This window comes from Centroberyx gerrardi, chromosome 11, assembly GCF_048128805.1.
Source record: "Centroberyx gerrardi isolate f3 chromosome 11, fCenGer3.hap1.cur.20231027, whole genome shotgun sequence".
NCBI lineage: Eukaryota > Metazoa > Chordata > Actinopteri > Beryciformes > Berycidae > Centroberyx > Centroberyx gerrardi.
Window position 1 is genome coordinate 31,528,861 of NC_136007.1, and position 15,666 is coordinate 31,544,526.

Here is a 15,666-nt window from a genome sequence, read left to right on the forward strand (position 1 = left end):
ATCCAGTTTAATTATGTGAGGGAAAAGACTTGTCAATCAATCACTATTGGTGTAAACACGTGGCATACCTGTTCCAGCTCATCCAGTGCAGAAAGAGCCCTAGACCAGATAACTTAAGGCTTGCTTAGAGCAACTCTGCATTCTCATTTTTCCTTTGATATTTATGCATTTTCCCAGCCATTTGCCCAGCCACTACGTCACTGACCGACTGGGAGCACAAAAACAAAGTTTGACGGATCAAACGAGGACACGCGCTGATTCGCTGTGAGATTAGCCTATCACCAAGCGGCCGCTGGCTCCCAGCGCTCAATTCGAATGGCCTACAGAACACAGCTACACCAGACGTCCAGTCGAAGCCAGTCGGCTTGCGAGACTCGACATGTGGCTACACAAGACTAATCATACCCTAGCCAGCAGGATCACCCCCCCCAGCCTCAGAAGGAGAGGTAGACACATAGTGAGTCAGCAGGCCATGGGTTTCCTCTGTCCACTGACCTTTACAGGGCTTGCACCACAGAACTTAAATGGATAGAACTGTCTTTAACATTCAAATCAACGTTCCTGGATGGTCGGAGCGGCGGCAATTTTTATGTCTACCGTTGGGCTAGCTTCCGTATGAGCTGACTTACGGCAAGTTGCTGAGGTTTTGCAGCAAGGACCAAGCACCACAACTTTAACAAGTTGCTGCTGTCTTTTTAAGTAGGTCAAAAGTTTTGACATTGTGCAGTTAGTGGAAGTGATTATGAGTTAATCTGTTTTAGCCGATGTCCATTAGCTGTTTGAAGTTAGCGAATGATTTTGACGAGAAGAGCTAGCGAGAGAAGCACAATCTTTGATAATGCTACGTTAACCTCGTCGCAAACAGCAGCTTTCCAGTGAGTTTTGACAGTTTGCTAAGCACTCATCTAGCTAAGACTCATCTGCACAGTTCTCAAGCAAGTGTGACACACTTTACGGCCTTAATGCCCGGACTTGCGTTGTCACCATAGCAACAAACCCTTAAAATTCCATAGTCACCATTTTATGGTATATTAGCCAAATTATGTCACCTTCTATAGAGTACAACAGGTGGTGACATCACCTGGCACCCGAGATCAGCCAATAGCAGATGGTAATTTCAGTAGCATGCTTTTTACTATTAGATGTCAGACTTGGGTTTTGGGTTTAGTTCCTCTTTAAAGCCCTCTCTGTCAACTGTTGAAAGGGAACCATGTCCTTACATACAGGGTGACTACAGGTTTCTGCAAGTTTAATTCAAGACTTAAGACTTTTGTAATGCCAACTGAAATCAAATTTAACACCAGTCCCCAAAATACGCCTGAAGACTAAAGACAAACCCTGAAGAGTAAAGACAAACCCCAAAACAAATAAGACAGTAGCAGTAAGAATAAGAATTTTCTTCATGTTATTGCTTAATGCTTTTTGACAAGCACCCCTATCCCACGAGCAAACTTTTTATTACTAGAAATACTAGAAACAAATGGTAGCAGTATCAGAGTATATGTCTGAGCAACCAGGTAGAATTCTGTGTCTGCTAATATCGCCTAACCCTGTAACCGTGACATAAGTGACAATGTGAAACGCTACCAACTGAGCTGTTCACTACAAGGACACACAGGACCTCGCATATTATGCAGAGACATAGACAGAAGACTGCACAAATACAGACTATCATCTATAATCATTAACATATACAGTAGGAGGAAGATGGAATGATGAGTAAAAATAAGAAAGAACATACTCCTGTTTGACCCCTGCAGGCACTTGCACAACCCCCTGAAAAAAATACAAAATTCTCTCCCAGTGGTGCAGATTGCAATATCAAGAAAGCAAGAATCCTCTACTTCAGTTTAAATTCAGTAATTACATGGTGCTATAATGTACGCATTTTTTACCCCAAACTAACAAATTTGTTCGGAAAAACAGCCTATTTCTGTAGCTGTCTCATTTGTGGACAGAGCATCAAGACATTGTATGAACCTAGATGATTGCACCCCGCAGGCTTCTTTTCCATTCAGCAGCAGCAACATGGGTCAGACGCACTCAAGCTCAAGAACTGCACGCACTTAGTGGCCCAGCCATTAAGTACAGAAGACGGGGCTGCTTTAAGAAAGAAAAGCGGAATATGAAAAGAAGCATTGTCTGTGTCCTTGCCTGGCACTAAAGCAGCCGGCGCCGGGGTCAGTGTTTTAGCATTGCTGTAAATGGTTCATTTGTGTGGAGATCCCTGAAGAAAGGATGGTAGCCGAGTGGAAGAGGGCAGCCTGGCCAAGCAAAAAAGACCCGGGAATGCATGTTGGGAACTTCTCTCCACTTTCTCCCACTCCATTACTCTCTTTTAATCTGTGTGTGTGTGTGTGTGTGTGTGTGTGTGTGTTCTTGTACTTCTATCCTTGTGAGAACCAGTTTGAGCTTTACACCTTCAGAGGAAGGACATTTTGGCCAGTCCTTCCTTCTTCAAGGGGCTAGTTTAGGGTTAGGATTTTGGTTTAGGATTAAGATTAGAATTAGGATTAGGTTTAGTTAGGGCAAGGTTTGAGGTTGTAACGATTCACCAATTCGAACCGATGCACCAGGCTAAATGTTTAAAGGATCAATGTGTAATATTTCTGTTTTCCTGAAGCACAATATGACTAGTAATTGTCAGCAGCGAGAACGGCAGGCCAAAGTCTGTTCAAAAATCTGGTAATTTGTTTCTGCCTCGCTTAGCAGCAAAAAACATACATCTGAAATATAACTTGACACTTTATTACCAACCAGTAGGGTGTTCTGGTAAATTTGGCACGGGGGTGGGGGCAGGCATGTGCTTGAAGAGGGCGGAGGGGCCAAGCTTTGATTTGTTGTTGTAATGACATCGCTGAACGATAGAGGTCAGCATTGAACCAGAAATGACACATTGACCCTTTAAAATATGGCTGGATAGACGGAGAAGAATATGATGCACCACCAAACGTCCAAAGGCGGAAAACTGGACAAAAATGTGGCAGTATGCAAAAGTAGTTCCAGTGATGGTGTTATTGTCATGTGCTATCACAGAAACATATTTGAAAAATTTAATATTTTAGAGGGCCATATCTTACGAACGCCAAGTTTTTTTCATTTTATTTTATTTGCACAGCTGTTTATCTATTAATTTAGTCCCAGTAGCACAAGGAGCTACATAGGATGCCCCAGCATAAAGATTAGCAGTCAGTTTTGTTAATACATTTTTTATTTATTACCTCCACCAACAGAGTTGGACGAGGGTTATGTTTTTGTCCCGTTCCGTTTGTCTGTTTATCTGTTAACAGGATAACCAAAAGTTCCAAAAGTTATGAACGGATTTGCATGAAACTTTGTGGAAATGTTGGTCATGGGACAAGGAAGAACTGATTAACTTTTCACACCGATTGGCCAAAGGGGGGCGTAGCAGTGGGTGTGGCTTCTCATAAAAAGGCATATAACTTCTGAACAGATTCACGTAACACCATCAAACTTTGTGGCCAATCAGCAGACAGAAGAAGAGGCCTCGATTATTGGCCCTATCAACAACATGAGACATGTGACACTGGAGAGCTCATTTCCAGTTTGGACATATCCACCCTGCCAAATTTTCCAAAACTTGATCCAGTGGTAGAAGGGCAGCTCTAATGGAAGCTGAACAGATATAGTGTTGATTGGCCATGTGGTGTTGTGATAATCGGCTAAAATGCTTAAAAGTGGCGAGAATTTGAACAGGCAGATCTCATGTCCCATTTCAGGTCGTCATGAAAATGTGAAACAAATTGGTAATGTGGCATGGAAGAAAAAAATAACTTTTGGTAAAAATTCGACATGTGGAACCCAAATATGGTTTCACATTTTACATTACATTTCAAGTAGGATGTTATCAGGTCATTAACAGGACCCATTTGAATGTGCATCATTCTCTCTCTCCTGCCCGCTAAATTTCTTCTTGCAACCAGTGTCAAGCATGTAGTAGAATGTATGTAGTATGTGTGCATGTAGTAGAGTAGTTAAAATGGAACTGTTACCACTAAATTGAATTGCAACAGGGCTGAAGTGAATCGTATCGAATCATTGGTGCTTAAAATGTACCTTTCATGTATTGGATCATTGATCACGTGTCCTCCTAGGCAAAGGTTAAAGTTAGTTTAGGATTAGGATTTGGGTTTAGCACTAACATTAGAATTAGGATTAGGTTTAGGTTCACTTAAGGGTTAAGGTCAGTTTGGGATGGCTCTGGTTTAGGGTTAAGATTAGAATTAGGTAGGGTAAGGGTCAAATTTAGTTTAGGATTAGGTCTTGGGTATACGGTTATGGTTAGAATTAAAACTAGGTTAGGGAATGAATGTAGTCAATGGAAGGTTCCTCACAATTATCATAAGACAAGTGTGTGTGTGTGTGTGTGTGTGAGCGTGTGTGTGTGTGTGTGTGTGTGTGTGTGTGTGCGCGTGCGCCCTGGAGTTCTGGGCTTCTTTCCAAGACAGGAAGCTTCTTAGGATAGACGAGCAAGCAGTTTACACCTCTCTCTCTCTCTCTCTCTCTCTCTCTCCATCTCTGTCTCTCTGGCTATTTGTTTACCACTCCGTCTGCTTCAACCACTACTGACCCACCAATACACACACCACTTTCTGTTTTAACCACACCATTTCCCTCCTGTTCATCGCAACATCACCGCCTCCAATTCTTTACGGAGAGCATTTGAAGTCCAAACTCATATTTCCCGGTCACAGGTTACTTGTTCGCAATGTCACATTTTCATGCCCCCCACCCGCCACCCACACACACACCAGCACCACCACCACCACCACCACTCCTCCTTTAGCATCCGCTGCCACCTCCCGTACATTGTTCCCATAGACTCTCCATGTGAGAAGACAGAAGAGGCGAACCTCAACTTTTATGGGTCACATGTTGCGACTTTTTAAAGAGCTATCATTCATCCCTCAGACCTCCATGTGAGGATGGAGTCAATGCAGTTGACGTCCCTGTATATCAAATCAAAGAAGCATTCAATGGCATTCGCAGGCCTGTTTGCACACGCGCGTGTGTGGTAATACACTGTACATCTGCATTTCGGTGTGCATCTGTTTCTGTGTGTGTGTGTGGGGAGCAGAGACTGGGGAGTAGTGTTGGCCGGGGCAGCCATGTTATGTTGAAACCAGATGTGGAGGGATGTTTCCTCTTCATCACGTGGTCGGTTCCTCTGCTGCAGCCGCACAGCTTGCAGACATTTCAGCTGTACAGTAGCCCAGTGCTGACAGCAGATCAGCTGGACCTCCACCAGGCCTTCCCTACGCCTCAGCCTGGCCTGGCTTCGCTTAAAGGAACAGATCATCCCAAAATGAAAACTCTGTCACTATCTTCTCCCCTCCCATGTCAGTGGAAACTGAAGTTCGTACCACCGCCGAACACGTAGCCACTTCGCTTCTGCTTCACCTCATCTTCATCGCAAACAAACTGTTGAAGTGAATGGGGTCGGGTTGTTCAGAGCAGTGATTCTCATTTTTCTCTCTTTTTCATATCATGGACCCCAAATTTAGTCCACATTAGAGCCACAAACCTCCATTTAATGAGGTTTTCGTCTCTCGGATCCAAATCTGAGAATATTTTTATTGTTAGATATGATTTTGTCCAGAATTCCATGACTATCTGTATTATAGGTAGAGAGATAACAGTGAATCTAGTCATTCTTCTACATTCTCTAATTGTGTTAACTTCTTGTAAATGAAATAATGCTGAAGTTTAACAATTCATCAATTTGCTGGGGACCCCCTAGAACCCCCTCAAGGACCCCTGGTGGTCCCCGGACCCCACGTTGAGAACCACTGGTTTAGAGCTCCAAAAAGGACATAAAATGATGATCAAATTTCTCTAAACAGCTCAATCAAGTTGTTTTGTAGCCAAATGATTTTTACAAGAGAACGATTTCTGGTATGTTCATTCCTTTTGTATCCTCTGCATTACATGAATGTTGCTTGTACTACTTGAAAGGCATATTGTCTTCCTCCCAGTACTCTATTCAGTGCAAGCTTTCCTGTAGTAATTACTCTAAGTGTCAACCAAGGTCTGGCATTGCCACCCACCAAGCACAAAATGTTGGTAAAATGTGTCTTTGGTGGATAATTCAATAAGGGTCACCGCCACACTGGCTGCTAACTTTTTTAGATAATAACATTAGAGTGTCTCAGTTATATACAGTCTTTTACACTCTCTGACCACGAGCCAATCAAATCAAAGTAAAACAATGGCTCCGTATCCAACCGACTCCTGATTGGCTGCCTGTTATGCTGCTCTAGCCTAACATTAGTTTGAAACTGAACAGAAAGAAGAAGAAAAAAATTAAGGCCGACACAAAAAAGATCTGTTGTGTGAGTGAATGAACAAGTTTAAAATGAAAACTCTGAATCTGCTTGTATCTTTATTAAATGTTTCACACAGTATTTGATTATGCGCACAAAATAGCAGTGAAAACGGGTAGGGGGAGCATGCATATTTCTATGAAAATGTATATTCATTATTTTGGTTGGTAAAAATTATTCTTAGCAGTTTTTTTTTAGTTCACCAGCACTTGGCTGGTAAGCCAAAAAGTTAATTTCAGACACTGGTGTCAACTAATGCAAAAAAAATGAAAGTGATGTAGGCTTACTTGTTAACATATAGTGATGAATTCATATTCCAATTATATACTTTCATTACCTTAAAGCCATTATGATCTAAAGGTTGTTGATGCCTATGTATGAATTTCTTTCCAAAGCGTTTGCCTTTCCATCAAGGCAAAGGGCGGATACTTTAAAGAATCTAAAATATAAGATAGTTTTGATTTGTTCAACACTGTTTTGGTCACTGCATAATTCCATTTGTGTCATTACATAGTTTTGATGTCTTTACTATTATTCTAAAATGTGGAAAATAGAAAAAATGTGGTGTCTCCAAACTTTTGACTTTGCAGTGTAGATGGAAATGAAAAAAAGTGATTCCAGAACATCACTTAGGGGTGTTTTTTTGCACACTTCCGAAGCAAAAATGACTTAAGAGCGCTTCACTATTGGGAGTCATATTGGTAAATGTTGGTCAACTATTTCTCCTAACTGTTGTCAATACAGCTACTGTATCAGTCAGTTTTATTTGTGACAAAGCGCTGGATGTAACAAGACAGTTGGGCATGTCTACTGGAGATAAGGACATTGTGATGCTGGTCAAGCCGTGGTCAGCTCTGTCTTACAGCATACTTGGCATTCCTCAATGGACCAGCCTCATGCCTCATGTAAAGGCCTTATTTAGTCCAGCTGAGATATATTCAGGGGCGTTTTTAACGAATCTTCAGGATCAAACACACACAGGCCTTCGCCAAATGAAAGGACACATTGAGACCGGCTGTAATCAGATCTGCCTTAACGACAAGGCGTTGCAATTGCCCCATTGTAGGTTGCACAAGACGAGATTCATAATTCGAGTGTGCTTGAGAACAAAGGGGGGGGGTTAAGCAACTGTGAAATGCTTTTCTTCTAAATGAATAAATTCCATGGTGTCTTAGGAAAAGGAAGCAGGGTTTTCACTACTGTTGCCACTCTGTCACTTTTAAAGGTTTTATTTTTTATGGGGGTTTGTTCAAAAATCTGATAGTATTTATTGGTTGGAATTGTTATGTATGCCTACTAGTACAACTAAAAATACATCATTTTCCAGGCAGTAAAAGTAATGGAATTTTGATGTACAAATATGACAAAGTAAAATATTAAAAATTTTCGATGTGGATGTTATGATATGGAGATTTAGCTAACAAGGTGAAAATGTAATTTAATTTCATTGTGAGTTTTGTACTTAAAGTCCACAAGGCGCTTCTCCTATTGGCTGGAAGACATTTTCCAGGTCCAAAACCCTCCCTCAGACGTGAATTAATGAGCGCTACTTTTTTCTTGAGGTAATTTAACCAGAAACAGAAACAACTGAGTCATGCAGAATGCGTGCAGTCGGAAAAGGAGGGCATGAGGGGGGGGGGGGGGGGGGGGATATACAGCAGCTTTTCCTTTAAGCACACACTGTCCTGTCTGCTCTCATTCAAGGATAGCACAAGGTGATACTCTGTTGTTTTGTGCTCTTTTCCTTCCATCTGAGAACAAACCTTCCCTCAGGGATCTGTTGGCCAAATTGAGAACTCTGTATTCCTGTGTTTAACAGTGTGTTCTATGCCATGTATATTGGAGCAAAAGGCCAGTGACTCTACACTATCCATCACAGATGACACAAGATATTTTTGCCTCGCCGACAGTAAATTGAAAATATTCAAAGTATTCCTCCACACCTATATTGATTAAATAAATGTGGAGATAAATAGCTAATTTATATTAAAAAAAACTCACTCAGGTGTGGTAAAAAAATGTTCTTGGTGTGTGCTGGTTCTCATTGAGTTCCCTTGGGGTAATAATCATCCTCTGTCTTTTTTTGTGTGTTGCAGGATCTGCGAAAGCAGGTAGCTCCATTGCTAAAGGGTTTCCAGGCAGAGGTGAGTAAAAAAATAAAAATTCATTTGGATCTGTTTTGGGAATGCCCTTGCGTTTATTAAGTGGATCAGGGTCCGCTACAGTTATGGAGGTGAACAAGTGCTCTCAGCAAGCCTAGGGTCCGGGACGTCCTGCTACATATCGGATCTTTTTACGCCGGATAGGCCGAGCTGCCATCAGTTAAAGGGTGTTTAGCAATTTAAATATCTCTGCTTTCAAAAAATCCCTCCCAAACCAATGCTGTTAGATATTCAAAATCATGCGAGGAAGTAGTAGCTCTAATTATATTTAGCCTGTTCAATTGATAGCTTGCTGGCTTTAAATTGTTCTCAGAACTTACCACTTTTCACTGTCCCTCGCCCCTTCCACGGAATTTGGGAAGAGGCTTTTAGTCATTATGCTCCGTGGTCCTGGAGTCAGCTCCAGAAAGATGCAAATCTGGTTCACTTCATCCCTCTGGGTGATTTTAAAAGTCCACTGCAGTCCTTCAAAACTGAGGTTCGCAGCCGTTTTACTTGTATAATTTGTAACTTGTATAGTGGTTTTGTATTGAATTTTATATTATAATATCTGCTTGTTGCTCTCTTGGCCCCGGGCTCCTTGCAAAAGAGATAGACATCTCAATGGGACTCACCAGGTTAAATAAAGGAGAAATTTAAAAAAATAAAAAAATGTATCTGTATTGATCAATATTTTGCAAATAACACGATATTTTCCGCGATATCAAATATATACTGTATAATAATTAGCATTATTAATGGCCTAGAAATGTGATATAATTTGTAATCCTGTAGTCCTGTTCCACATGTTAAAGCTGTAGAATTTGAAACTTGATGACTTTAACGCCCCTTGAGTCCCTTAGTGGTCGTATTTTAGATCGGTGTCGCTATGACGATAACGCCACTCGCTCTGCCTTTGCGCTGTAAGTCGAGTCTGCACATTTCACACCAAACTGACCCCGGTCTCAGCGGTCTCATTCTTCTACCGCCGTTATACTACGCTATCAAAATGAATTTGCGAATGATATATCGTGGTACATATTCCACACATAGGGGCTTTAACTGGGAACGGTGGGACATTTTGATTTCATTTTTTTTTTTCCTCCCTGAGATGACAGCCTTCCCTTCCACACCTCATAAAGCTGACATGTGCTGTCTGGGCTGGCTAGAATCCTGCTGGCTGCCTTCCTCCGTCTGGAGAAAACCCGTCCTCTTCCCTCGCCCGGCTCTCTCTGGGGGACTCCATTATTTGTGTCCTTTCGTGAAGCACTCTCGCTCGCAGCCACGTTTAAATTGCATCCCTTGGAAAGAAACCCCCCCCCCAAAAAAAAACAACATGCCAGGTCAAACTGCTCCCGATAAGAAGAGGCCATGTTAAAACCCCTCGGAACAGACGTGCCTCTTTACCTCCAGCGTGTTTCATAAGCCTCCCACTCTTTCCCCTTCCCGTCCCCTCGCTGCCTGATAGCCATGTGTCCCGTCGTGCCGCCACGGCACTCTTGATATACCAAGGATGCAATGCAGTTGGCCTGCTGATATTATCACCATGCAACACGGAGAGAGAGGCTACATGCCCGACTTACCCTCCTTTTTTTTCTTTTTATGTTGTGGCGTGATTGCAGCAGAATTAAATTAAAGCTACATTATGTAACGTCACAATTTGGCGGCAGCTTGTGGCCATGAGTGGTACTGTTCAGTGTTTTTCTCCCCCGACTCCTTCCCCGTCGCTTTTAGTGATGTCACCAATCTTTAGTGTGAACCTCCATTTTTGCTTTTGCTTGCTTCTTTCTTCCTGGACGGCTGAAACGAAGGCTCGTTTACCTAATATGTGAAACGCAACACTTCCTGTGTGCCGAGAAATTTTCCCGTCACCGGTCATGTCTGACCACAGGGGCTGGGATGGGACACAACACACACACACACACACACACACACACTTAGGCTACGTCCACACTAATGCAGGTCAATTTGAAAAGGCATCTTTTCTTTTCCATTTTGGCCTTCCATCCATACTAAAAACACAGTTTTCGACCGCTGGAAATGGATCTTTTCAAAGTGGATACATTTTAAAATGCCCGTCTAGCGTCGTAGTATGGGCGGGAAAAAATCCTTACGTATGATGGTCATGTGATCTTACTCAGGCAGTTACATAATGTAGCTAATGTGCCTGGTCAGACAAGTAGCAGAAAATGCATGTTTCTGTGTGTGTGTGTGTATGTATGTGTGGTGGGGGTCATTGGTAGACAGGATGAGAGGGAGCTTTAGGCCTAAATGGAAATGCAGTTCAGTTGGGTAGTTGCTCAGCACTGGGCTAGCGGGGCAAACACTGATGATGGCGGGCTATGGGGGCGCTGTAGCCCTAAAGCAGCCTTAAATCCCTGACCCTGAACAATGCAGGCTGACAGGCTGGGGCCAGCCATGGGCCAGAGCGGCCCCGCAATTTAACATCTCGTCCTGAAAGGGCTGCCCTTGCCGCTCTGGAAAGTATGGGAACTTCAGCAATGATTTCGGTGACATTAATGCTAATAACATGCGCTGCGAGACTTGAGGGAGTGAAGTGGAAAGAGACCTGCATTTCTGATGCCAGCCTCCTAAATTCCTCCTCCTTTTCAAGTGCCACTTTTGCAGTAAATAAGAGCTTTAATGGAGAGCATCTTAATGGGCCCAGTCTCACTGCTGCTGCACTGCCTGAATCTGCACCACAGCTTATTGCAAATATTAGGTCTGTCATAAGTCCAGCCTCAGTGTGATTTGAAGTCGGCTTGATTCGAAAATTCGGTGTAGCAGCTGATTAATCAGGGCTGAATTTATGCTAATCGAGGCTGATGATTTATGTGCAGCAATGTACATGTCCGTGTTTATGTTAGCTGAAGGATGTTAATTGCAATGTCTCACCTTAAGCACGGTGTGTCCATAACACCGCCAACTGCTTGAAAGAGACACGCATAATAAACATTACTGCCTGCAAAATTGTCTGCTGTTTTTGTCACTTAATATTTAATTTCTAAAGATGATGGAGGCTTGTAATGTTTTACCAATGTCTGTACGAGTGTATTTTTAATTCAGAACATGTAGAGGTGCGCTCATTTATTTATGATCCAAAATATTTCCCCTGCGCATTTTACTCCTCAATGTAAACATGTGAGCTCTTTATGTCGTCTAGAAGCTTGTGCACACCCGTGGTGAAAGTCCTTGTGTTCCAGTTATGCAACGAGGCTTGTGCATCATACAGTGCAGCCCAGCTGTATTCTCTTCCACAAAGAGGCTCTCAAAATATATACCGTCAAATATTTAATTTCTATGAAGTTAGACTATTGTTAGAAATGCCTATAGGAGGAGCAAGAGAAACCATTCACAATAAGCTAAAGAGTATCATTTGAAATCTAACACGTGACACGTGCTTTTGCTTTGATGAACATCGATTTCTGTGAGCACCGTTTAGCTGTTTCATGACCTGTTTTTCGGGCTCATATAAGCCATGTATATGTGAAAGGATTTAGTCACTACTGCTGTAGTTAAAGCTACACTAGGCAAGATTTTTATGCAAAAAATACGCCCGTCAGTCTAAATCACCAAGTCGGGCTGCAACAGAGAAGCGCGTCCCATTCCCACTAATTGAGATGCTGTAGATTCGCACTATTTGTCCAAATTAAATGCTGGTGTGGTTACTGGAGGGAAATCGCATCCAAACTTAAAAGAGTGAAATCCAAAAGTGACTCCTAAACAGCAGCGAATGGCGCTTTGTCCAGAGAAAGCTGGACTCGCCAACGTTAGATCTGTTGCCGCTCTCCTCCCTTTGCTATCCTTCAGTATAAAGCATCACAGAGCCTTTTACTGACATCACTGCCCAGGATTTCTGGGTAGGAAAGTTCCAATTTTTCAGACAGTTAGCTCTCGCTGCCATTGAAGCTGAAGTGAAGTGCAGCTTTAAAGGGATAGTTGAACTATTCCTTTAAACTCTTTCACCCAGCACAATAGCCAGTCCACACTATCCTGTCTAAACTCTTCGCACCAATTTTTTTCCACTGTAACAGACCGGAACTATCTGTTTTATAACGCTGATGCTGCGGTGCAGTCTAAAGATGAAATGCTGCCTAAACAGAAACAAAGGAACGTTAGTGGAAACTGATCTTGCCGTAATTTATTCTCGCTCTGGACTGGCAGTTTCAGCTGTGTAAAGAGGGCTCGGGACTTTGGCTTCTGGTCTGAACGTCCAATAAAAAAAAAACAACCTAACCCTAGTGCTACAGCGTGTGATGACTCAGTGATGGGTTTGTGCTTGTTAACAGCCCTGCCGGGCAGAAGTACAAATATAGGCCTTATATATAGCCCAGACAATCCCCAATAAGAAACACAAAGATGGGATTGAATAAAAGAAGAGGGTGACGTGTGGAAAGTGCTGCCCTCCTCTTTTTCCTTTTTTGAAGATTGCTGCAAATGTCTGTCACCTGAACAGAGCTGAGATTTCCTCTTCATTGCCGACACCTCCCAATACAGGGCCTCTTTAAGTGGCTAAAAGCACTGCTTTATAATTAAATAGCAAGAAGTGCTATTTAACTTTCATGAAGCTCCCGGTGCAGGGTCGGCCCTCTCCCTGGAGTGCCCAGCACCAGGAACTCTTGTCTGGTTCATAATAGTTCCGGGCGCTGGGCATTGACGAGAGGCCGAGGGCTCTATTATTGACAGAGGTAATTGCACCTCCAGCTTAAAAATGTCTGCACTGTCAGACTGTGGGGGCGGGGTGTGTGTGTGTGGGGGGGCGGGGCGGGGGTTGGGGGGGGGGGCGGTGGTTGGGGGGGGGGGGCAAAGAGAAGACACAGTCCCTGACCTTGGCAGACTGTCCAAACTTATCATCCCCGCATCCATCCAAGCATGAGTCGGGTCAGAGTCGGGGGGGTGGCGTTTCTCACTTTGATGTCGGGAGCACTCGCTGTGAGAAAGGATTCTGGACCGTTTCGGCGGCGGCGGGGGAGGGGCGCGGCAGGACGGAGTATCTGCATGATTTGCGTGACCCAGTCTCGACCCGGTTGATGTTTCACAGGAAGACAGGGGAGGGGCAGGTCACATGCTCCGCTTGCAGGCCGGAGCAGTACACTCACACACACAACCTTGGCATGGCCTGCAGGAGGTGACGGAGAGGGTATGATATATGTTGTGTATGTTTAGGCTGCTGCATTACATGATATCACTCTTTCTCCCACCCTCCTCCGCCTCTTCTTGTCAAGAAATCAGGAAATGAGAAGACAATGGGGAGCACAGCTCAGCATGAAGGGATTGATAACACCCACCATTGGGGGTATGGAGTCTATTCTCTAAGTGGACAGCGAGTAGGTCCATCAGTAGATGTGATGTGATGGCTGTGGTACATGAACACAGTGACAGAGGAGGCCAGCAAGCTTGTGGGTCACTACCAGTTTTGCATTTTTGCAGTGAAATTTTGTGACAGCTGGTGTGTGTGTGTGTGTGTGTGTGTGTGTATGTGTGTGTGTGTGTGTGTCTGTGAGGGCTTAGAGGGATGTGAAAGTCAAGTTGGCAGCTTGTACTGTGATAGTCTTGAGTAGGTGTGGGCCTGTAGACCAACTTCACTAAAGACCAGGCTGACTTTTTTAGAGGACAACATAAGTATGTGAGCACATTGTTTGGCACATTACACCAATTTACTTAAAATGACATCAAGGTGAGCTTTGTCTGCAAGAAGACTGCTCTGATGTACTCAAAAAAAGGCAAGGGAGGGATACACATCTCGTGTGCTATATAAATGAGCATCAAGAGCAGATAAACATTAAAATAAGTTAAGTTAGAGGATGATGTGAGAGAGTGAAGCATACATACTTCCATGCAATATAACAAAACTAGTTAGCTATGGACTAGGGATGGGCACAGGTTGTCAAATATGATATTTTCTAGGGATGGGCATTTTAAGTAATTTCAATATTTGAGTACTCGCATTTAATTATTATAGAGTACTCGAGTACTCGAAGAAAAAAAAACCTAACGTAAGAATATGGTCCGAAATTAACACCCAAGCGAAAATGCGGGTAGGGGTCCGTGTCCGACTGGAAACACACAAGCGGAACCAAAGTTTGGCTAACGCTAAACAGTTAATTTCGTAGGCTATAGGCCTGTAAGAATATCTATTACTATCTAATGCTTCCACATTTATGTAAATTGGCCAACAACGGAAAACAAGTGCAGTTTGAAATTCATTTATTGAACAACCAGGCTACCTTGTCGGCACTTTGCAGATCAGCCCTCAATTTCACCACGCTTTCCTCATACATCTTCTCCACTCTCGTAGCTGTTGTTTGCCGCGATGGTAGCTTGTACTCCGGCTCAACAAACGCCATCAGCTCGCGGAAGCCTTCTCCTTCCACAAAGCTTAACGGGAGCATATCTCCAGTCACCATTTTCATGATGAGCTGGCTAATCTTCTCTGCCCTGGTGGCATCACAACGGCGTGTGCTAACGCTGCTAGCAAATGAGGTGATACGAGACTGCCTGTTATCTGTCTCCGCTGTTTTCTCCTTATGCTTAATGCGCAAATGGTTAATCATCGAACTAGTTGTTCTATGATACGCAAGTTTAACGTTACATAGCTTGCACTGCACATTCATTTCGTCTATTTTGTCGAAATACTTCCAAACATCACTCTTATGCCTGGTCGCCATTCTGCCTGTACCGTTAGATCCTGTAACAATGTGTGCGCAGATCTATCATTTTTGCTAGCAGTCCCGTCCAAAAAATGTAAACTTTTAATATAGAACAGGGTCAATTTATGTTTATATTTATTATATACATATATGTTTTTTTTACAAAGCAAAAGAAAAAAAAGAGTACTCTATACGTTGAACCGTTGAACGAATACTGACGTCCAAATCGAGTACTCGAGTACTCGAGTACTCATGCCCATCCCTAATATTTTCTTCCTTTTTTCTCTTAAGGAACGCCTAACTAGGGGCAGGAGTTGGAAACTAGCAATAGCTATAATCTCTGTATGCAGAACATCAGTTGCATCAACTTGTTTGTACACATAAAAATGGCCGCCGCTCTGACCATCCAGGAACATTGATTTGAATTGGACCGTTCTATCCATTCAAGTTCTGTGGAGCAAACGCTGTTGCTCATGGCTAGGTTCTCACCTCTCGAGATGCAGTTTGGGACTTCGCTAAAGTATGAGTTCA

At 43.1% G+C, this 15,666-nt stretch overlaps 1 protein-coding gene across 1 annotated transcript in view; it reads left to right on the top strand.

Annotated features, from left to right (window-relative positions):
- cux1a (cut-like homeobox 1a) overlaps window positions 1-15,666 on the top strand; it is a 208,085-nt gene that overhangs the window by 81,541 nt on the left and 110,878 nt on the right. The window contains exon 3 of the mRNA XM_071909983.2: window positions 8,441-8,488. Within this exon, the coding sequence (XP_071766084.2) occupies window positions 8,441-8,488 (48 nt within the window). The remainder of the gene's footprint in view (window positions 1-8,440; window positions 8,489-15,666) is intronic.